The sequence below is a fragment of the Lepidochelys kempii genome, chromosome 17 (genome assembly GCF_965140285.1).
Source record: "Lepidochelys kempii isolate rLepKem1 chromosome 17, rLepKem1.hap1, whole genome shotgun sequence".
Taxonomy (NCBI): Eukaryota; Metazoa; Chordata; order Testudines; family Cheloniidae; genus Lepidochelys; species Lepidochelys kempii.
In genome coordinates, this window is record NC_136396.1 from 2,841,071 (window position 1) to 2,864,989 (window position 23,919).

The 23,919-nt window shown below is 44.8% G+C and overlaps 2 protein-coding genes across 4 annotated transcripts in view; both read left to right on the forward strand.

Moving 5' to 3' along the window:
- CPD (carboxypeptidase D) overlaps positions 1-7,139 on the forward strand; it is a 34,369-nt gene extending 27,230 nt beyond the window's left edge. Inside the window, exons 15-21 of the mRNA XM_073315936.2 lie at positions 15-164; positions 656-751; positions 840-904; positions 1,371-1,502; positions 1,827-2,012; positions 2,360-2,459; positions 3,199-7,139. Of these exons, the coding sequence (XP_073172037.1) occupies positions 15-164; positions 656-751; positions 840-904; positions 1,371-1,502; positions 1,827-2,012; positions 2,360-2,459; positions 3,199-3,425 (956 nt within the window). The 3' untranslated portion in view covers positions 3,426-7,139. The remainder of the gene's footprint in view (positions 1-14; positions 165-655; positions 752-839; positions 905-1,370; positions 1,503-1,826; positions 2,013-2,359; positions 2,460-3,198) is intronic.
- A 2,745-nt stretch (positions 7,140-9,884) lies between these two features.
- Positions 9,885-23,919, forward strand: part of GOSR1 (golgi SNAP receptor complex member 1) — a 66,656-nt gene continuing 52,621 nt past the window's right edge. For 2 of the 3 annotated variants that reach the window (XR_012155486.2, XM_073316062.2), the window contains exons 1-6: positions 9,888-10,015; positions 12,858-12,978; positions 15,704-15,791; positions 16,044-16,151; positions 19,793-19,884; positions 23,150-23,224. Coding sequence is in view for 2 of the 3 variants with exons in the window: in XM_073316062.2 (XP_073172163.1) it covers positions 9,982-10,015; positions 12,858-12,978; positions 15,704-15,791; positions 16,044-16,151; positions 19,793-19,884; positions 23,150-23,224 (518 nt within the window). In the remaining variant the exon portion in view is untranslated. Of the gene's footprint in view, positions 10,016-12,857; positions 12,979-15,703; positions 15,792-16,043; positions 16,152-19,792; positions 19,885-23,149; positions 23,225-23,919 lie in introns of all 3 variants that reach the window. The other variant, XM_073316063.2, reaches the window with a different exon arrangement.

Below are 23,919 nucleotides of genomic sequence, written 5' to 3' on the forward strand. Positions count from 1 at the left end.
TGTTCTGTTTTTAGGCAATTTCTCCTTGTATTCTGGGATGGGAGAGCCGGAGACCAAAGCAATCCTTGAGAACTTGATCCTGAAGCGAGATTTCAGCCTCTCTGTCGCCCTGGACGGCGGCTCTCTGCTTGTAACTTACCCGTATGATAAACCTGTGCAGACAGGTACAACTAATTCCTCCCAAGCCTCCTCACTCAGCACTTAGGATCAGTGATTGTTTCAAACGTCCAGTTTTCAGCTGCAGGCTTGTTCTGGGCCAGCATAGCTGGTTATCTGGGTTTGAGTGAGCTTGTCTTATTGCTGAATTGAGAGCGAAATGAAAATTAGGAGACTTCCTGGCTAATGATGCAAGCCTCGTGTAAGACAGCTGGGGCACTGCTGCCAGTGTTTAGCCCATGCAGTGTAATAACTTTAACTGTCCATTGTGGGAAGGGTTGGGAGTATTTGGCCTGGGAGCCATTTAAAAACAAACCAGTGCAATGGGACTCAGTGGCGGTATCCGTTTGACCAATCGTAATGTTCAGGAAATGCAGTTTAGAAACTGAGCCCTGTTCGAGGCAGTCTGTGCACCGTGCTGTGTCGTTAATTTAGTCTGCCTCAGTTAAAGGCAGCTCCTATCCCACCTCCTGCTAATGTTCTAACTTTCTCTTTACAGTGGAAAATAGAGAAACTCTGAGACATTTGGCATCTCTGTATGCAAACAACCATCCGTCAATGCATCTAGGACAGCCAGGCTGTACAAATGAGTCGGGTACGTGCATATGATGCCCTGGACTGTGGCTGTTTTTGTGCGGTCCACTCTTGTCAGATGATTTTCTGACTCTTGTCTGTCTGTACAGATAAGAACATTCCAGGAGGTGTCATCCGGGGGGCAGAATGGCACAGTCACCTGGGCAGTATGAAGGTATTTCACAGAGATTAGACTCCGCCTCCGTGCATAGCCAGGCTTACACTACAGTAGAAACTGTTACAATCACCTCCGGAATGGAGATTTTGTAGCTCTGAACAAAAAGTTCTGGTTCTTTAAAAAGTTTACAACTGACAGTTGACTCAATACAGCTCTGAAACTTTATTATGCAGAAGAAAAATGCTGCTTTCCTGTTTTTAAGTAGTTTAACACAGTGCTGTACTGTTTGCTGCTGCTGCCTTTTTATTTTATTTTTTTCTCATCTGTGCTGCTGCCTGATTGTGTACTTCTGGTTCCAAATGAGGGGTGTGGCTGACTGGTCAGCTCATAACTCTGAGGTTCTACTGTAGTGTTAAAGGAACAGATTTTCTGGGCAAAACTATGCCGAAGTAACCAGTTACCTCATTCCAAAGCTTTCCTTTTAAACACTGTCCGTGTCACAACCACTTCCCCTGTTTTTCAGGATTTCAGTGTTACTTTTGGCCATTGCCCTGAGATCACAGTGTATACCAGCTGCTGTTACTTTCCAAGTGCTGGACAGCTCCCTAATCTGTGGACAGAGAATAAGAAGTCTCTCCTTAGCATGCTTGTGGAGGTGAGAGATTAATGCTTCTTGGAGAAGAAACTCCTGGGGGCTTGTAGGGGAGCACATTGATACATGAGGCCTGGTCCTTGCTGCTGAAGTCCTATGGTGGTAGGCTCAGAGGATTGAGATGTGGTGTATCATCCAGGAAATTGGCTAATCTCTCAATAATGCTTTGCCTCAAGGTGAGATGAGCAGCCTTTGGTTGTATTGCACATTTTAATTACTAAGCAGAGGGTGGTGTTCTGTTTCACACTTCAATAAATCCTAATATGCTCGTGTATCTCCCACCACTCCTGTATCTGAACTCTGAGCGTCTGACACTCTTGATTTCAGGTTCATAAGGGAGTCCATGGATTTGTTCAAGACAAGAGTGGCAAGCCAGTGTCTAAGGCAGTTATTGTATTCAATGAAGGTGTGAGAGTCTACACAAAGGAAGGTGGCTATTTCCATGTGCTGTTAGCTCCAGGTTTACATAACATCAGTGCCACAGCTGAAGGATATCAGCAGAAGCATGTCTTGGTGAGTGTGCAACCGAATCACAGGATCTCTGTTTCCCTGTCTTGTCTGTGGCCTCCTTAGACTACTAGACTCATTTAAGGGTCCTGCCTAATTTTTACTCGAATCTGTTTTTTCAGCTATTTAGTCTTCAATAGCTGCTGAACAGCCTTGCTTTTCAGCCCAGTGTAGCTGTATTTAACTTGTGTAGTGGATGGAAGAGAACTTCCCATCATGATAGTTCTGAGGCATGACTTCCTCTGCATCACACTTGCTGTTGGCAAGTCCATGTGCCTACCACGTGCTTCTCTCCTACCTGGATGCTAACATAAAATATTGAACGTTCTCTGCCCATCCATTTGTTTCTCCAGGTGCAGGTGCGCCATGATGCCGCCAGCTCTGTGGTGATTGTGTTTGACATGGATAACAGGATATTTGGCTTTTCAAGGGAGCTCGTGGTAACTGTAGCAGGTAATGTGTGAGACTGTCTTTTCAGGACCCTTTATTTGAGCGCATTCAGGATGTGAGACCCAGCTCTGACCATAATTTTTCTCTCTTCTCCCCTCCACCCTTCCTTAACACTAAGTTAGTCTATGGTCCTGAGTCATTCCCCTGCCCTTTATTCTAGGTACAGTGTTTATTCCAGCTGGCTTATCCCACAACGTTTATGCCTGCTAATGCCATGTCTGCAGCTAAGTGGGTGGCTATTGGAGATCTTTGCAGCACTCTTAGTGAGGCCCTTTGTGGATTGGCTAATGAGGAGGGATGGTGATAGCAATGGGAAAAGCCTGCTTCTGACAAGTCCATATTACTTGGCCATGGGAGTAAGACAGTATCATTCCTTACCCTCTGCCACCTTGAAAGCGGCACAGCTGGCTACTGCCAGACCACTACGTGGGTTTGGAGGAGTTCAAGGATAAGGTGGCTATCAACCTGTGGAGGCCAAAGATCATATTCTTGGTTAGCTCGAGGAAAGTTTGGGTTTACCCTGTGCCAGTCCCAGCTTTGCCCATCTGAAGCTGCTGCACAGGAAGGGCCCTTTGCTGCAGGTTAGGGGCAAGGTGCATTGGCACCGTTGGATAAAGAAAGCAGCTATAGCTCGTCCCTCTTATGGGCACAGCTCGTGCTGTAAGTGACAGGAAAGCTGTAAGTGTCTAGCAGGAGTGCGGGTACTCACATGGCCCTGACTTAAGTGTTTTCTCATTGGCAGGTGCCACCATGTCAGCTGTGGTCCTCACAGCCTGCATAATTTGGTGTGTCTGCTCCATCAAGTCCAACAGGCACAAGGATGGCTTCCATCGCCTCCGGCAGCACAATGATGACTATGAGGACGAGATCCGCATGATGTCCACCGGCTCTAAGAAATCCCTCCTTAGCCACGAATTCCAGGATGAGACAGACACTGAAGAAGAAACATTGTACTCTAGCAAACCCTGAGACCCCAAGTGGAAAGGAAAGCTCCCTATGGACAAGCCCTACAATTTGGGGCTGCTCTTATGCTTCAGAGATCTGGAACGTTAGCTTGCAGAATGCGTAAGCTCCAGAGATGTGGGTGGCAGTTCTCAACCTCCAGGGTTCTTCTTTGCTCCATTCCTACTTAGGCACATGACAGCTGATGTCAGAGGCTGTGAACGCAGTCAGGGTTCTAGGTCAGGGGTTGGAGTTCCATGTAATGGAAACACTTGGAAGGCAACTTATTAGTATGTGGTAGCAGTTTTCTCGACAGTCCAGCCTGGCGTGTGGATAGTGGAGTAATAACCAAATGCCTGGTGGGGTCCATAGTTTTAAACTTTAAAGCCATTATTTATCTCTACCTTTTTGATTCTTTTCACTCTATACGTTTTGGGGAAGCCTTGATCAGTTATGGCCAAGACTTCAGCTGCACTGCCGGTGAGTGGCTCTAGAAATGGACAGTGAGCTTGGTTTTTGGTTGCTCCATCCCACTACAAGGGTACAGAGGTACTATGGGCTGCTCTGCTCTACTGCAGGCTCCTAATGCTTCTGACGTGTTTGTGGGGGAATAAGTTTTTTACAGTCGGGCTCTCCATGAAATTGCCTCTGTATTGAAGACTGACAGGTGGAATAATCTTGTCCAGGTGTGAGAAGCTCCCCAGCCAAAGGGGGAGAGCGCTACAGTTAACTCAGTCGGAGTTGGGTGTCCAGTAGCTGGGTAACTCTGCCATTCTCTAGTTTAAGAAAAAATCCTCCAGTTCACTTGAACTGTCTTGTACAGAACCCCCACTGCTTCTGGCTGGCCATGTAGCCAGCCCAATGACACTTAACTTTGCCTGTCTGGGAATGGAGACTAGGTAGTAACCCAGGAGTGAGGAGTAACAGCAGCATGGCAGGGTAGCATGCTACAAGAGTAACTTGAGTGGGTTTCCAAACAGATGGTGGTAATCGCTCACTATGGGTATTGTCCAAGTGCCGCTAGTCACTGACTTGCCTGCTCAGCCTTGTTCAGGTCTGCTGGAGTTTGAAAAGCTCTTAACCCTGGCCACAGCCGAGAAAACACAGCTAGTGTTCTGCAGCAGCATTGAGAGCTCGCGGAATCACCATGACTCAGCTTCAGTCTCAAATACCTGCAAGACTTAAATTCCTCTCCCAGGTCCATCTGACACAGAAAAATACCCATTACTGACCACTGCTATTGTTAAAAGCTGACCTCTTTGCTCCTGTATTGAACCCTGATGTTGCCTGACATCCAGCAGCAGGATGGGCATATCGCTGCTCAAGGACCACAAGCAGAGTTCCTCTAAATGTCCCTCCTGCTCTTTCATAGTGAGATGGCTGCTGTCAGTGACCATAGCACAGCGGGAGGGGGGTGGGTGGGGGTGAGAGAGAAGAGGGATGTTTGGATAGCACTTGATGTGTAAACAGGAGCTGAGTGACCTCTCCCTACCTGAGAACACACTTGGATTCAAAACTTAGCTGTTGTTGGAGCTAAAAGGCTCCTCTAGAAAGGGAGGATTCTGTGCCAAGGGAGGATTCAGACCTCCTGATTTCCAATGCCTTTGGCTGTCTTTCTAGTTTGCCTCCCCTTTCTGAGGAGGGGGCTAGGGCTCAGCAGCATGAAGCAAATGCCGGTATTGCTTGTTTCAGGAGTATAGTACTTGCAGGAATTAAATAGATGATGCAGTAAACAGGCTGGCTCTTGCATGAAATGAATGATTCACTGGTGGACCCACTCAGGATATTGCAGCTGGAGCGAAGAAGGAAATCCTCTTGTAAGACACAAGGTCTGAGGTTCTCCAGCCTTTGCTGTATGCCCCCAACAGTACTTCGCTGCCCTTGTGGAAATGCAGCTACCAAGGGAACCAGACAGTAAGATCTTTTTGTAACCCACCAGTTGCTGAAATACTAAATTCTGCCAAAGGTTAATGGTGTTTGTTCACTGCCTTTCCTATTAGTCTCCTCTCTGGCTTCTCAGAGAACTTCAGATGCTAACAAGCGTTGTGTTGGAGACCGCAGTTCTCTTCCTACGTTATTGCGTAGGAGGTATCCGATTTGAATGGGGGAAGAGTGGGCATGTGTGTTGTGACCTGTCGGCTCTCTTGTATTTGTTGGGTGGAACAGAGTTGCTAGTATTAGGTCTGCAGCTTGTTCCTCTGTCAAGAAGTGGGTCTGTACTGCCAGTGTTCACACTCCTCGTCAGTTACCCAGAGAGACTGGAGTTTTATGTTACTTACATCCCCAACTTGTGTTAAAAGCATTTCATCAGCTACCATGTCGGGGAGAGTCTCCAGTACAACTTGGGCCTGGCTGCTGCCCTGATTATACCCGTCTCCCCCAGAGTATCCATGTGAAGCATCAGCAATTCCCTGACCAAATGGGTTTGATGTAGTAGATGAGCGAGTGTCTCCACTGGAAATTGTCAACTGAACTCTGGGTAGAGAGAGCTATGTGCAGCCCCTTTTTCTTTTAAAACAAGGCTTCATATTGGAAGTCGGGCAATTCTGCACTGTGAGGCTATTTATATTCCTCTCTCCCCAGGAGAGGAGCTCTGCCTAGAACATGCCCCATATGTAGTACATGGACCTACTCCCATGCTGTATTGTCTGCCATAGGGCTGTCTCCAAGGTACTGGCTCCATGCAGCTGCCAAACTGATGAGAAGATCATTGTGGAAATGTTTTAGCATGGCAAATAGATTTCTCAACCTTTTAACAGAACAGCTGCTAAATACGCTGTTAAGTATGTGATGGGAGCAGGCAGGCTAAGCAGGGAGCTCCTGCTCTTCCTTATACCACTGTGTTAAGGAGCTGCTGTTGCATCTTCTCTCACTCTTGCAGGGGCCACAAAAGTAGCATGTCAGGTTACAGCTGTGCTGAGTAAATGACTTTGCTCCATTTCTTCAGCTCTCGGCCTATTATGCAGGATCCAGTGGGCTATCAGTCAGTAATGTTAAGCCTGCCTGATTCCCAGAGTTTTTGCTTTCAAGGTCAAAAGCAGATCAATTTTGGGTTTTTATATTAGTTGCCTTCTCAGACTGATCTTCTGGCTCTCGCTTTTCCTGCTTTGATACCTGGTTCTGCGTGGGAGTTGGGGCTTCCTCATTCATATGAAGATGTTCTCTCTAAATTAAACTTCTGCCTCACAAGCAATAAATTGTGTTAGAAATCTACAGACATTTCAGAGCATTGGATCGGCCCTTTTCCTTCACAGAATGTATTGTGAACTAGCTACTGTAGGTGAATGCGTGTGAGGTGAGTGGGTGTAAATACCTGAGAGTGGGAGACTGCACCAGATGAGTGTCTTTGCTTAGTTCTCCACGGGCAAATGTACAGCTCTTCTATGCCAATGACAGCTGGCTTTTTTTAACTGATTTTTCTGAACAAACTGCACTCCCTGCCCCTTTTTTGAAACACCCCATGCCATCCTTAACCTAGCTTTGACAGCTACTGTCAGCACCCCCCCTCTTTCTGGAGGTGCCAGCACCAGCCGCATGCACTTGTCTCTGGAGTGCATAGGTCCATGCACTGTGCCTTCAAAAGTAAACTTTTAAAAAGGGACTTAAAATGGTTGACTTTTAGCTTAACTAAGAGAAGCCAATCTGTGTGCCATGTGAGACCGAACTTTCTGTACGAGGAGCGTGCTGTTTTTTTTACATGTATTCTGAGATCTAATACTCTATTAAAATTATTTTGATGTCTCTTGTGCTGATGGCTGAAATCTTAGTAACTTTCATGAGAGTGGCAAAGCAGCTACGTTGTTGTCTTAGCCTGCATGGAGTAAGAGGCTCTTGGTTTGGGCCCCTCAGTCCCTGTTCCCTCTCAAACCTCCTATTATTTCTTAAATTATCTGTGGTGTCCAACAGGGCAACCTCTAAGACTCAAATCTATGGGAGCCATAGCTTGTACTTCACTACGCACCTGCCTTCTGGGTCCTGCCCCTCTAATGCTACGTACCTGCTGCTTCACTGCTTTTGACTCTCAACACAATGCCCCAAACTCATGTGCTGGACTGGAGGCCAGCAGCCACCTTCCCACCCATATAGCAAAGGCGAATGGAAAATTAAAGCCTGTGTGAAGATAATGCTGTAAAACTTGGCTCTGAGGACAACTGCTTTGGGTGCTGTCGGTTGCTGTCAGCACTGCTGTGAGCTGTAGTTAATGAGGTTTCTCCAAGACTGTTTACACGCTAAACTCCAGGGGACTGTTTATCTGCCATGGGACCAGGCATGGGTCTTTCTGCAGTAAAACAGGTGCAACGAGCATGAAGAATGTTACTACAGCTCCAAGAGGCTCTTAGGAACTGCAGGGCAAGGTGAAGTGCTGAGCTGCTGTTTATTACTGATGTATCAGGCCTGCTAGTGGTCTGGGCTGCACTGTAATAGGAGCCGGAGGCACTTGTCAGGTGTGGGGCTCTGTGGGGTTAGGTGCTGTACAGACACCTAGGAAGATTTCAGGCTGTTCACGCCAGCCCTATTACAAAGCTGTGGTGTCTCGTAATAGACCCCTGCCAAGTAGTAATTGTATCTATTAACTAGGGGTCTGCAACTATTGGTGCCTTTGCCACCTGCAGCTGTTGTACATTACATTGAACAGGCTCCTGGACACAGCTCTGAGGAGGGGATACCTACCTGCTGGTTGAAGGAATTCTTTTGTGGGTGACACCCCTTGTGTCTTCTGTCGGTAAAGCAGAGCTGTACGCACTCAGCGTTCTCCAGCAATAGTTATGCCAAGGCCCTTAGCTGCTCTTAAATAGATAATATTTGCATAGAACATACTAAGGTAGTGACCAAAAAAACCCTCTGTCCTGTTTGTCACTTTTATTGCCTCGAAATAGGTAGCTATTGTACATGTTGTGAACTGCCAAGGGATCATGGATGGAGGGTCCCTGCTCATGTGCAGCAGGTACAAGAGGGCTGGACTCTTGTTGTTGTTGTTGTTTTTTTTTGAGGGGGGGGGGGAGCCCTTGGCTCTGGGGCAGAGGCCTCGGGGGGAAAGCAGCCTCTATGGGTGGCAGTTCTTGTGAGTGGCCATTCCCCAGTACTAGATGATGCAAATTAACTGAATCGTTAAGAACTGCTTCTTAAGAATCTAAATGGAGCCTTGCAAAACTGCTATGAAAATGTAGGAGCCTGGATGTAAAACTGACCCTCCCGGAGGCTGGTGGGAGGCATAGCAGCTGAGTGGCCCCTTAGGAAAGGGGTAGGGGAGAGGGTGAGTGGACTTGTCACGCCCGGGCACTTACCAACTCGTGGGAGATTTGGTGGTGCTTGTAAAGCCTCTGCTCCTGGAGGCACATGCTGATGGGGGATTTGGTTGGTTTAAATTAAAGTAGCCCTCAGGCTCGGGGAAAAGCGTGGACGTGTGAGCTGTGTGTCCCCCCAGCAGCCCGAAGACACCTTACACTCATTTTTAAAAATGATTTTTTTTTAAAGCCAGCTGGGTGCTATTTGGATGCTGGGGCTTGGCAGCGTGGCTGGTGCTTGGTGGGGGAGGCGGGTGCTGCCTCTGTGTGGGCCTGGCCTATTTGCTCCTACGCGGCTGGGCCCCCTTTGCACCATGGCACGCATGGCAAGCCCTGCCCTCCTGCAGGCTGGCGCTGAGCTGGGGGCCCTCCCATCCTGTGGGTGCTGAGCCTGGGGGTGGGGGTCCCTGTCCCATCCTGTGGGTGCTGCTTCGAGGAGTGCTGGGTGTGCTGCAGCACCCTCTGGCTTGAGGTGGTTTCTGGTTCAATGGCTCTCAGCACCTCCACTGTGAAAATTGTTCCAGCACCCCTGGGGGGCTGGGGGTCCCTGTCCCCTGGGTGCTGAGCTGGGGGGCAGGGTCCCTGTCCCCTGGGTGCTGAGCTGGGGGGGTCCCTGGGTGCTGAGCTGGGGGGCGGTGGTCCCTGTCCCCTGGGTGCTGAGCTGGGGGGGGTGTGGGTCCCTGTCCCCTGGGTGCTCAGCTGTGGCGGGGGGTCCATGTCCCCTTGGTGCTGAGTTGGGGGGCGGTGGTCCCGGTCCCTGTCCCCTGGGTGCTGAGCCGGGGGGGGGTGGGTCCCTGTCCCTTGGGTGCTGAGCTGGGGAGGGGGGTGTGGGTCCCTGTCCCCTGGGTGCTGAGCTGGGGGGCGGTGGTCCCTGTCCCCTGGGTGCTGAGCCGGGGGGGGGGGGTCCCTGTCCCCTGGGTGCTGAGCCGGGGGGGGGGTCCCTGGGTGCTGAGCCGGGGGGGGGGGGTCCCTGTCCCCTGGGTGCTGAGCCTGAGCTGGGGGGGGGCTGAAAAGCGCGTTACATGGAGCAGGGGCCGCGCGGGTGGGGCCGGACCTCCAGCCCGCTCCAGCCTGCGCCGCCCGGCCCGGCCCGGCCCCGCCCCGCCCCGCCCCGCCCCCGGAAGCCTTCGGGCGGCCAGGCGGCAGAGCCCTGCTATGCCAGCGCGGGCCGCCAGGGGGCGACGCGCGGGGAGGCTTACACGTCCCGTCGGTCCCAGCGCCCCAGGGGGACGCTCTGGCTCCTGGCCTCTATCGCTAGGGCTCGCGGGGACGGGAGCAGGCTGACGTTGATAACAAACATGGCGGCGGGGAGCAGCAGCAACTACTGGGAAGGTGAGGGGGGGGCAGAGCGGCGGGGGGGGCACGGAGAGGGGGGATCTTGGGGGGAGCCCGGAGGTTAGGGGTGGCCCTGAGGCGGTTCGGGGGCTGGGTGTGAGGGGCTTCAGCAGGGGAGCTGGGGTGGGTCGGGGGGCTGGGTCTGAGGGGACTTGGGGGGCTGGGTCTGAGGCGGTTCAGCAAGGGAGATGGGGTGGGTCGGGGGGGCTGGGTCTGAGGGGACTTGGGGGGAGCTTTGGGGGGGTTGGGTGTGAGGGGGTTCAGCTAGGGAGCTGGGGTGGGTCGGGGGGGTCTGGGAGAGATGGGCTGGGTCTGAGGGGGGCTGGGTCTGAGGGGACTTGGGGGGGCTGGGTCTGAGGGGGTTCAGCAGGGGAGCTGGGGGTGGATCTGAGGGGCTTGGCGGGTGGCCTGGGGAGGGGTGTCCCTGTGGGGGTATCATGGTATTGAGAAGCAGGGGCCTGTCTGGGTGAGGTGTGGCCTGGGGTCCCATTACTGGCCTTGCCTTTGGGGGTGTTTCTCTCTGAGTCATGGGTGGGAAGGGGACGCCACCAGACACGCACACAGCTGGGAAGGGTGGGGTTCAGGCTGGACTGAGACCTTCTGTCTGGAGAAAAGACCCCACCTTTAGCAGCTCGAGCTCATGCAGGGCTCAGGCCCTTGGCAGGGGGCTGCTTTAATTCTGTCAGAGCCTGTTTGGAAAAGTTCACCCTTCCCACCCATTGTCTAGGTCTTCCACACGTTTTGTCCTGGGATTGGGGACCAGGGTGAAGGGTGCCATAGTGCTCAGTTTGCCAAGGATCTAGGAGAGAAGTTGGACCTTGACTGCTCCCCGTCCTTGAATGTATCTTGTGTCTCTTCAGGCTTTGGGAGCTTTGATAGGACTATGCACCGTGACTGTGTTAACACTGTAGAAATATAGCTGTGTGTTTGGTTTTCTGTTTGTGGATGCTTTATTTCAGCGACCCCAAGACTACTATAAATATATGCTGAAAACAGAAAAAAGGAGAGTAGCGTCGCACTTATGTTAAAAGTCATAAACTGATGGCCTGCAATGGTCAAGAAGGATTTCCTTCTCCTCCTTCTGTATACTCTCTTTGCAACCATTTTCCGCCTGGTCTGCTGATTGCTTCCAGGAGACATGGAGAGCCGCGTGTCCTTCTAGTGAAGCATCTGCTACTTTTCAAACACAAATGCATCACATCACAGATTCTTTTAGGGTTTCTACTCTCTAAAGCTTCATTTTGACCAGCAAATTGCAAAACCAAGTCTCATCTCTGCATCTGTTGCATGTGCTTCCCATCTCTTTGTACTGTGGGTTTCTTGGATGAAAACTCATTGCTGACCAGTATGCCAACAAAGTCTGAAATTGGATGTATAGCTAACATGCAAGATAAGTTGCAGGTTCTTGCACAGGTGAAGACCTGTATCCGGGGAGAAGAAACAAATAGCACAAATTCAAAATGGGAGATAGCCCAGCGTCCACTTGTGCTGTATTAAACAAGTTTATTTCTATATTGTTGCTTTAATAGTGCCCTACTTTGATTTATTCTTGTAACCAGAGCTCTGTAGTTGCTTTACAGAAGAGGTGAATCAAATTTTGGAGATAGGAATGGGAAAGTGTTCATGAAAAGATCTCTCTAAAATGGTCTATGGTGTGAAAAAGTTGACAACCTATCTGTGTGCTACCACCAGTTGCCTAGGCTGAATATGGGACATTTTGCCTTCCTCTCCTAAAGGTGGTATACCAGCTTGAAGCACCAGTCATCTAGTCTGACACATCCTGTGTTCCTATGACTGTGAAAGCTTTTCTGGGGATGACCAGGAAAGGGTAGAGTTAATGAAGACCAAGAGAGGAAGCATGGGATTTTGGTTTTGAAAATTTTTACTGATCAAAGTGTTGTTGTAAATAGTAGTATAAGATCAGGCTGTGCTAATGAGGAAGTGTATTGGGGGGGGGGGGGGGAATCTTCCTGTGAGGGGAAAAGACATGTAAAGACTTGGATGTTGCAAAAGCAGGTATAAAACTACAAAGCTGGTCTGATTGTGGCCCATTCAGCCTGGTGATGTCTCTATAAAAGTGTGACTAGCATTTAAAGAGGACTTGACTGCTATTACACCCCAGAAGAGAACTGAGCTGATATTTACTGGAGGGGAGCAGCTGGTAAACTTTTGATGGAGATTTTCAGAAGTGCCAAAGGGAATTAGGAGCATACAAGGCAGGGGGAATTGTGTGCCTGAATTCCTTAGAGACCTTTGTAACTGGGATTTTCCAATTTACTTGGCTGAAACTTGGTAGTTTCTAACTTGCCATAGCTGACTTGGTCTTGTGTGAAGGCGAGACCATACTGCGTAATATTCGTAGACACTAGTAGCCAGGGAGATCATTTAGGCCATGTGTCAAATGTGTGGATGTTTCTTTATAATGATGTGTACTGATAACAGTGGCATCATGTAAAACACAGCAGAAGACATGGTTCCTAACCTATGGAGCTTAAAAATCTAAACAGCGTGTTCTCCAGTACTTCATTCAGTCCAGTTCTAAATAACCACGAGAGGGCTTCTCCATCCTGACTAAGTCTCTGGGTCACTAGTCTGATTCGCTGTGGTGGAACAATTATTACTTCTGTATTTTCATGACTTGTGCATACATCTAGGCATTTAATCTCTTTTGTAACATATCTTGCCTGACTTCTTATTTTTAATTATGTAGTCTCTTATTCTGACTTCCTCTCCTTTGTTTTGTACCCAAAATGGTTTGTTGTAAAAAAGCAAATCCCAAACATACTGGATTGTAAAGGGACCTGTTAACCTTTCGTATTTATCGTGTTGTTTTATACAGATCTCAGGAAACAGGCTAGACAGCTGGAGAATGAGCTTGATCTGAAGTTGGTCTCCTTTAGCAAACTGTGCACAAGCTACAGTCACAGCAGCGCCCGAGAGGGAAGACGCGACAGGTATAGGTACTAACAGACTCCTTAATGTTTTTTTTAAAAGGCTGCTTTAAATACTCTTGATTCATTTAATCTTCCACTTTTCTTTGTTGTTTGATGCTTAGTTTTTCAAGTAGCTCATTAGAATAGTCCTTCCTGGGCATTAGGAACCATATGCTGATCTTGATATGGTGATGGTGGTGAATAGGCACCACAAATGGATCAAGGACAGTGGAGCGTCGTTAGCATGATGTAAATCATTAGGAGGAATTATGTTTAAGATTTAGTTTGTATTTGTGGTAATCCATAGAGGGGTTGTGTCCTTGAGTATGGCAGTACAGCTTGCTGCACCGTCTGTGTTCAAATTGTATATTGGTTTAGAAAACATTTTGCAGTTTTTTAAGGACTTCAGCTCAAAGGCTGGAAAGCAGTTTGGATACTGATGAATTGAGCCTATCAAATCTGCATGTGGTCTGGCTAGCATTATACTCCCCATTGTAAAGATGAGGAAATTGAGGCACAGAGCTGTTGTGACTTGTCCAGGCTTGCACAGTGAATGCATGGCAGAGCTGGGGTTTGAACTGAAGAGTTCTGACTCTGAGCCCTCTGCTCTAACCCATACAGGGTACAGCCGTTAGTTTCAAGTTTTCCTTCAGGATTACTAGTGAGAACTCCTTTTTAAAAATAAGCCTTTTACCAAAAGAGCTAATAAATGTTCTTCATTTGCTAGTGTCAGGTTTATGTGTGTTCCCCAATCAAGCATAGTTAAGTTTTGTAAGTCTCTCCACCTTGAAGACCAGACTCTACTTCTTTCTGAAATGTGAAGACAGTTACATTATTATCTTCATAAACGGTGCCTATGCACATGCAGCCTTGTCTTGATCAGTCACTGTATATTAATTATGTGTCTATTGCAATGGGAGTCATTCTGGAACTCGCTCCAATCCTAAAGTGAGAGAAATCTTCATCCTTCAAAACCTTCCCTAAAGCTCCCCTCTACTGGGTTGCCTACCAAATATTCAACAATATCTAGGCATCCCGTGTACTGTGACCTCTGTTGCTCATTCTGAACATGATTGTGTCACTGTCACCTTTTCCTTCTTTCTCCCCTCTTCCAGGTTCCATTTGTGTCCACTTGTTGTTGCTTAGAGGCTAAAACAGTAGGCTCTTTGTGGCATGGAGTGCATGTTTTATTGCATGTAGCACCCAGCACAATGGGGCCTTATCCCTGATTGAGGTCTGTCAGTGTTTCTGCCATACAAATAATAATAGAGCTTAAGACACCTAAATGGAAGCCGCCCAACTTGACTGCCAAGTGTTAGTTAGTTGTGTTCTCATTTTCTCTTCACTCCCCCCAATCCACAGAAACAAACCTTGGTCTGATTGTCTTTGTTTTATCTGCCTTTCCCAAGAAGTACTAGTAGATTGCGGTCCTACCCCTTGAAAGCCACATTCCCCCTCTCCTAGCACAACAGTTCTCTCTCTTGCTGTGTTTTCAAAGAGAGAACACCAAAATGGATTGAGTCTAAATGTATTGTCAGATTGAATGAGTCTCTTCTAACATTGCTCAGGGTGAGCAGAGTGACCCAGAATCTGTTTCCCAGACGAAGCCCAAGAGCAGCGCCAGGAGTCACCACTCCCTTCCTAAATCAGGGCTGCTGCCGCCACCCCTGCCTGCTCCATCTCTCTCTCTCTCTCTCTCATGTTGCCAGAGTTGTATTGTGCAGTGTTTGCCAGAAACTTGGACATACCACTGACTTCTCACTTCCAGAGAGAAAGATGGACGGTAGAAAAGACACTAGTTTTCTTTCCTCTTCCTATTCCATAATTGCAGGTTACCAGAGAAAAGAGTATTGCCTTCACAAAAGATGTAAGCTGTTACCTTAAAGGTGTTGGTCTGTTGTGTGTTCGCTCCTATCCCCTTGCTTGTGTGTGATTTTCTTTTCCCTGTATAATTTTTAACTGCTTTGACAAGCATAGGGGAGATGGACTATGTAGAAAACACAGTTTATCCCAATTTTTCTCTGTGGCATGTTCTTGTTTAAAATGTGTCTGCAGGAGTTTCTCGCACTGTATTGTTAATGTACATTTACGTAATTATAACATACTAATATTGAAACCCACTTTCCTGCTAAAATGGAATAATAAAGAACAGTGTGGGAAAGAAACATCGTTGTTCGGCAAGTAATGATTTCTGACGTGAGGTGCAGTATGATTCAGTACCAGATATTCGCTTCTAGAGGGAAGTAAGACCGTGTCTACACTGGTGCTTATGTTGGCAAAACTTACATAGCTCAGCAGTGTGAAAAAAACAAGCCCCACCCCAGGTGACATAAGCTTGGCCAGCAGAAGTGCTCATGTGCACAGCGCTGTGTTGGCCGCAGAGCTTCTCCTGCCGTCACAGTTACTGCAGCTTGCTGAGCTGGTTTTATTCCGTCGATGGGAGAGCTCTCTCCCGTTAGCATAACACAGCTACACGAGCGCTCTCACAGCGGCACTGCTGTAAGTGTAGGCGTGGCCTTAGACTGTTTGCGGGGTATATATCTCATGGTATTTTAACTGAGGTATTGGACTAATGAGGCAGTTGATACAGGGGAAAATGTATCTTTTTTCTAAATTTAATTTCTGACTTTAGGAACTTATTTAGAAAATAAAATTGCCCTTGTACTTATGTCTGATATTGACATGTTGTGTCCGAATTGTCACAAAAGGATGTTGTGCCTTTCAGTAATTGCTGCTGCTCTTTTCCTCTTAGTTCTGACACAACTCCTCTCTTAAATGGGTCGAGCCAAGACCGAATGTTTGAAACCATGGCAGTGGAGATTGAGCAACTTCTGGGAAAGGTAAATGAATTGTCATATTCTTATTTCAATATCTAATAGGGCGTTGAAGACTTTAATAGATATAACGTTCCTGCATAGGCTGTAGAATGCGCACTTGATGACACAGATTGCAATACACCTCCATTAAACAAAACAAGATGTTTAGTAACACTGGCAACAGTGGTTGGTAAATACCTCACTGAGAACATGTTAACCAGCATTGTAGCACCTTTACAGAAAAGTGTCCCTTTGTTTTTTGGTTGTTTTCTGTAGCTTACTGGAATAAATGACAAAATGGCAGAGTACACCAACAGCGCGGGAGTCCCATCCCTGAATGCAGCACTGATGCACACGTTACAGCGTCACAGAGACATATTGCAGGTAAGTCGCATGCAATACATTTGTTACTTGTTTTTACGCTGTGTCTTTATTGTAATAATACTTGGGAGTGGTACTTAGTGATCTGACCTCACACAAAATCCAAATACTCTTGTAGGTGTGTGTGTGCGTGTGTATAAAAATGTTAAAAAAAAAAATAAAACCCAAACCCTACAATGTTGATTGGCAGGGAGAAGTTTGAGGGATGCTGTGTCACTGAAAAGTAAATGCTATCAGTTTTTAGTTGTGACCAATGCATAGCAGGTTAAAATGTCTGATGGAAAAGACATCTTTGTCTCATATGCTGCAAGGGAAGGATATAGAAAATAGGATCCTAATAACCAAAAGGAAATAATCTTACCCACAATTGTTGTGGTTTTGCACACTGTGTGGATACAACTGATTAAATAATTCTATCTTAAAATGGTCATCTTTATAACATTTACCTTCTTGGTTTTCTATATATTTCAAAAATGATATAAGGAAGCTATTTTTGGTCTGTGATGTAAAGTTTTCAGGCTTGGGTTTATTCCACTCTATTTTTTGTTAGCATCCAGTAGTTACATAAACTTAATTACAGTTCAGACTCTCAGATGAAGAAAAAGCTGTCCCAGGGAAGCTGTTGAAATAAGCAATTGAAAGCACTGAATATAAAAGTGAACCTCATATTCAAAGGTTTTAAATGCAGCTAAAATTAATGAACAAAAAGATGAATATGCCATAGGTCCCAAGAGGTCTGTGCAGTTTTCCTGGTTTAGTGACTACCTGGTCTTGATGTAAAATTATTAAGGAAGTTTCACAATTTCTCAGTATTTGAATGTGTGTGTTCCTTCACTAGCTTCACAAATATGTCACGCAGGGAGTGCAAGGCTTGTGCACAAGCCGACATCCACTCTCTATTTGATGTTGCCTTTCTAGAAAGGCTTTCGGCTTGGACCTTTTCGCTGGAGTACTCAGTGCCCCCTTTGCTGAGGGGGGAATAACGAAATCTGCATTAAAACCAGCTGTCAGATCTTCAGTTAAGATCCCATTTGATGCTATTGCCTTAAAACTACAAGAACAAACCCAAAACCAAAAGGCACTTTGTGTAGTGCAATAAAGTGTGATCATCTATGAAGTCTTGTAATTGAATTATTGATACATTTCATACCGAGAGATTTAAATATTATCAACTTCAGCAAACTGACTCTGTGTCCAAAGACTCCTAGGGTACATCTGCACAGCAGCTGGGAGGTGTAATTCCCCGTTTGGGTAGACAAACATGAGCTAGTTCTGCTCAAGCTTGCACTCTAAAAATGTGGTGCCCATGGTGGCACAGGCAGCAGCCTGGGCACAATCCAATCTGACTCCTGGGCACGTACTTGAGCAGCTAGCCCTAGCCGCCACGCATGCTACTACAGATATTTTTAGTGCACTGGCTTGAGCAGAGCTAGCAGGTGTATCTCCCAGCTGCAGGGTAAATGTGTGAATTTCCAGGTTCTGAGAGTAGGATTTTAATGCCCGCTCATCAAATGGCCTAAATTCACATGCTGTGTGGGAGACTATCATTTAAGAGACACTATCCATTTAAAAAGCACACAAATGCAGTGGTTCTCAAACTTTTTTTTTCTGCGGAACACTTGAAAATTGGTGAGGGTCTCGGTGGACCACTTAATGATCTTTCCAAATGTTGTTTGTACTGTTGGATAACTATTTGTAAAGTGCTTTGGATAAAAGCGCTATATTAAAAAAAACTTCATAATAATTAACTTTTTTATTCTACAAATAAAAGCACACAACTCATATTTTAATATCAGTAGTCTTACCTTTCTAGTGTGATGGATGTGCCCTCTCTCCCCTGCCAGAGCTGGGGCTGGGAAGGGGGAGGGGTCTCTCCCTCACTGCAGCAGCCCCTGAGCTGGGGAAAGTCACCTCTTTCTCTGGCTGCCACAGCCCTGCACATCCCAAATTCCCCCCATCCCCTATTCTCAGCCCACTACCCCCTATTCTCCCTCCCCCCCCCAAGGCCACCACCTCGCCTCATCTCATATGTGCACCTTCTCCAGGGTTCAGGCACCTAATTACTGGTGCCATGCCTGCGCGGCTCCACTAATTAGGTGGGTAGGCCCTTCATTCTCTCGTGTGTGGCTACCCAAGCACACACCTTAAAGGGAACTATCCGCAGACCACCTGAATGGAGCCCACGGACCACGGTTTGAGAACCTGTGCACTAATGTCTGAATGTTTTTTAGGTACTATCTTTTTACTTTTCTTATCTATTTAACAGAATATATACAAACTGATAATTCTTGCAAAAAATGTTTTGTTCATTTATTAGCAGGAAAACCAACATAAGTTTTTAACAAGTTGTATTGATCATTTTTACACTCTTTACTCTTTAACCCTGAACATTATAGGGACCATCTACAAAGTCTGTTTAATGTTACACAAGACGCCATCTCTGTTTAGCTTGTTTAAATATAACATCACAAACAGTACAATTTTTTAAAAAATGCAAAAATGATAATCATTACAAAGCATTAAAACCTAGCCCCCTTCGTTATTTACAGTGTTTATTTACATGACCCGGTACTTCTAGTGAAGAGTACCAGTTTTTAAAATGCAGAAATGATAAACTCAAGCATTAAAACATTTCTTTACAGGATACATAAACCATTACGAGTAAACAGAACCAGTGTTTAAAAATGCAGAGATGATCATTTTAAGTTGCAACAACAGCAGTACTAATTTGTTCCTGCTGGTTGTTCGGATAATACGAAGAGCCTGGTAACGGAGGCTCGAATAAACGGGGTTCTGATGTCTTAGAATTGGAAAAAGTACAGAGAATGGCAGCAAAAATGATTAGGGGTTTGGAACAGCTTTCGTACTAGGAGAATTTAAAAAGACTAGGGCTGTTTATCTTAGAAAGGAGATGATTAAGAGGAGATATGATAGAGGTCTATAAAATCATGACTGATGTGGAGAAAGTGAATAGGGAAGTGTTATTTACCCTTTCACATAACACGAGAACCAGGGGGTCATGCAATGAAATTTATAAGCAGCAGATTTAAAGCAAACTTAAGGAAGTACTTCACACAGTGCACAGCCAACCCGCAGAACTCATTGCCAGAGAATGTTGTGAAGGCCAAAAGGATAACTGGGATCAGAAATAATTAAGATAAGTTCATGGATGATAGGTTCATCAATGTCTGCTCACCAAGGAGGTCAGGGGCACAACCCCATGCTCTGTGTGTGCCTAAACCTCTGACTGCCACCAGCTGGGACTGGATGACAGGATGGGTCACTTAATAATTGCTCTGTTCTGTTCATTCCCTCTGAAGATTGTGGCATTGGCCACTGTTGGAAGACAGGACACTGGGCTAAATGGACCGTTGGTCTGACCCAGTCTGGCCATTCTTATTTTATGTGAAAACAAGAGGAAGGGGTTATAATGAAAGTTCCAGTATAACCGTAACCATTGAGATCATTATTAAGCAAGTACTGTAATGCCATAGAAGTAATAAAACTTTCAAGCCTATTTTCCATTTTTACTAGCCTTTTTATTGGCTAGTTTTCTGTCTATTTAGTACCTGTTAGTCAGATCTTGGTTGGCAGAGTGTTGCCCTTGTCGAGATCTAATGACGATGAAATACTTTTTATTGCAGGATTACACGCATGAATTCCATAAAACCAAAACCAACTTTATGGCAGTGCGGGAAAGGGAAAATCTCTTGGGATCAGTACGGAAAGATATTGAGTAAGTCTGAGTATAAACAATAGCAATAGACTTGAACACTTCTCTTGTCCTGACTGGAAGAAGCATATTTTTTTGAACCATCACCCTGTTTTCTGAGACATCTTGCATGATTTTTTAAAGCGCTTCTTTCAGAGAGGGCTCATTTCAAGTACATTGTCGGGTGTATTATGAAGCTGTACACTGAAACTAAATCTATTAGCCAAAAGTTCCAGGACTAAAAGTACTCCTGGCTCTCCTTTTTAGTAGTGTGGGATGTGTGCTTCCCTAAATCAAATGAATTAGTATATGTTTAAAGGAGGGTCAAAAGCTTCCAATATAAAGTGAAGAAAAAGACTATTCTGATTGGAGCAATTGCCATAAGTTTCAGGTTGAATTAATGAGTTGTTTCAATCAGATCTGGCTACATGATTGTCTCAAAATTCACTTTTGATACAAGCAGCTTGTAATCATGATTACTTGCTTTTAAAAGATGCAAATTGCATTTGCGAATTGAGCTGTTTAGCATGCTTGTTTGAGATCATATTTAACAGCTGTGGATGTAAACCACAGATAAAGACTCTCCATGAGGCAAAAGTTAATCTTTGAAAAACCTTCTGAGAAATGCTTCTGCCTATCCCCACTGTCCTATTTTTGAGTGTGTCTCTTCCCTAGATTTAATTCTAGGGGTCTTTGCTTGAAAATATAGGATCTTCTGTTTTGTAGACGCTCTTCTGCTTTTCTATATTCCTCACCTTGAGTTGGATTTCTTTGTGACAACACAAACCTCACAACCATTTTAACTTCACGTGAGGGGATCGCAGCAGGAGCATTTACTGCTTTTAGGAGCAAAGATTATGTTCTCATGTGAACTTCCCTGGTAGCAATAAACTGTAATAGTAAACAAGCAGAACTGTGTTCAAATACAGGCCCAGTGCTCCTTCCATTGAAGTTAGTGGCAAAAATCCTTGATTTTAGGGTAGTGTCCAGAATGTGTTTCAGTGAATTTCTAAAAAAACAAACCTCAAGTGTTTGTAATATAATTAAGCCTGGATATGAATTGGAAGTTTACTTTTCCTTCTGCAACCCCCTAGTGAGTCTCTCTGAAACACCAGCAGAGGGCACCTGCCTTTCCTTTATCTATCCAGTGTACATTTCAGAATGTTTCCCTCAGGGAAAGAGAAATTAGAACATGCTTCTGAATGGGAAAATAGCAAACTCTTTTCTGAAAGAGGTTATTTTGAGCCCAGGTGAAACTGGGAGAAAGCTGTCTGTACTGATTTATTATAGCCTCTCTCTAGTTAGGGTTGGGTTCCATTTTGCACTTGGAAAATTGTGTGTATATATATATATATATATATAGGTAGGGTGTATATGTGTGTGTGTAGGTAGGTAGGTATATATATAGGTAGGGTAAAACACTTAAATCCATTTTCTATGGTTTAGTCTATCAATTTAAAAAAGGGTATTTTAATGACCCTGAGACTTTTCCATTTGATGATTTGGAAATAACTGAATTTAACATACAAGCTAGGTCCGTCAAGCGATTAAAAAAATTAATAATGATTAATTGCGCAATTAAAACAATTAATCGCGATTAATCGCACTGTTAATAATAGAATTCCATTTACTTAAATATTTTTGGATGTTTTCTACATTTTCAAATACAATGATTTCAATTACAGCACAGAGTACAAAGTGTACAGTGCTCATTTTATATTTATTTTGATTACAAATATTTGCACTGTAAAAAACAAAAGAAATAATATTTTTCAATTAATCTAATACAAATACTGTAGTGCAATCTCTTTATCATGAAAGTTGGACTTACAAATGTAGAATTATGTACCAAAAACAACTGCATTCAAAAATAAAACAATGTAAAACTTAAGAGCCTACAAGTCTACTCAGTCCTATTTCTTGTTCAGCCAATCGCTCAGACAAACAAGTTTGGTTACATTTGCAGAAGATAATGCTGCTCGCTTCTTGTTCACAATGTCACCTGAAAGAACAGGCATTTGCATGGCACTGTTGCAGCCAGCGTTGCAAGATATTTACACGCCAGATGCGCTAAAGATTCACATGTCCCTTCATACTTCATCCACCATTCCAGAGGACATGTATCCATGCTGATGACAGGTTCTGCTTGATTGCAATCCAAAGCAGAGCAGACCGAACCATGTTCATTTTCATAATCTGTGTCAGATGCCACCAGCAGAAGGTTGATTTTCTTTTTTGGTGGTTCGAGTTTTGTAGTTTCCGCATCTGAGTGTTGCTCTTTTAAGACTCGTGAAAGCATGCGCCACACCTTGTCCCTCTCAGATTTTGGAAGGCACTTCAGATTCTTTAAACCTTGGGTTGGGCGCTGTAGTGATCTTTAGAAATCTCACATTGGTACCTTCTTTGAGTTTTGTCAAATCTGCAGCAAAAAGTTGTTCATTTTAAGAACACATGCTGAGTCATCACCTGAGACGACTATAACATGAAATATATGGCAGAATGCAGGTAAAACAGAGCCGGCGACCTACAGTTCTCTCCCAAGGAGTTCAGTCATAAATTTTATTAATGCATTATTTTTTTAATGAGTGTCGTCAGCATGGAAGCATGTCCTCTGGAATGGTGTCCGAAGCACGAAGGGGCATAGGAATGTTTAGCATATTTGGCACGTAAATACCTTGCAATGCCAGCTACAAAAGTGCCATGCAAAAGTCTGTTCTCGCCTTCTGGTGACGCAGTTACAAAGTGGGCAGCATTATCTCCTGTAAATGTAAACAAACTTGTTTGTCTTAGCGATTGGCTGAACAACAAGTGGGACTGAGTGGACTTGTAGGCTCTAAAGTTTTACATTGTTTTGTTTTTGAGTGCAGTTATGTAACAAAAAATCTACATTTGTAAGTTGCATTTTCATGACAAAGATTGCACTACGATACTTGTATGAGGTGAATTGAAAATACTTTCTTTAGTTTATCATTTTTACAGTGCAAATATTTGTAAAAAGAAATATAAAATAAGCACTGTACACTTTATATTCTGTGTTGTAATTTAAATCAATATATTTGAAAATGTAGAAAAACCTTCAAAATATTTAATACATTTCAATTGGTATACTATTGTTTAACAGTGAGATTAAAATGGCTATTAATCTCGATTAAAAAATTAATTTTTTGATTTAATCGCGTGAGTTAACTGTGATCAGTCAACAGCCCTGATACAAGCAGATCAATAAATGCTGCCTTGTGAAAAGAATTTCTGGCAAAAGTGTTTTTCACTTTTTTTTTTTAAATCTTAGGTCATATAAAAGTGGGTCCGGTGTGAACAATAGAAGAACAGAGCTGTTCCTGAAAGAACATGAGCACCTTCGAAAGTAGGTTTTCTTAAATATCTGGATGAACCATTCTTTTTCTTATGGTAAAAGAATAAGAACAGCATCTACAGTTATAGTGCCTCGGACAAAGATTACAGGAGCCATTCGTCCTCATGCTTCAGAACATAAAAACCAAGCACAGCTAGGGTCAGGGAGAAAATCTCCTCCATAATATTCTACAAGGTGCTAGGACACTACGCGGGTTTAATACTTTCCTCTGCAGCATCCAGCATATGGCGCTACTGGACACAGGATAGTTCGCTAAGTAGCCTGTACCAGTATGGCAGTTTCCTTGTGAGTTTAGATATTTTGTGGCTGAAACTACTAATTAAAGGCCAAATGGAAGAATTCTCTCAGGGCAGCAAATGAATTATCTTGTGTATCTTCCGTTCCTTGGCGATGAGGTCAATTTTGCAGCTATATATCCAGCTCAGTTACGTGGTAATTGGAAGAATCTTTCACTGTGTAATTGCAATCATATTTTAACTGAAATGCTTTGTTTAATGGTTATTTTTTGTTGTTTGTGCTTCCTTCTTATTTCAGTTTAATGAACATTGGAAGTTGGACAATTTCTGCTTAGATTTCTCAAAAATAATGATGGGTTTATAATCTTACTGTGTTTTTGCTGATGAAGTGGTGGATAGAAGATTTTTAAACAAACAAGATTTATACAAACCAGATTGAAATATATTAGT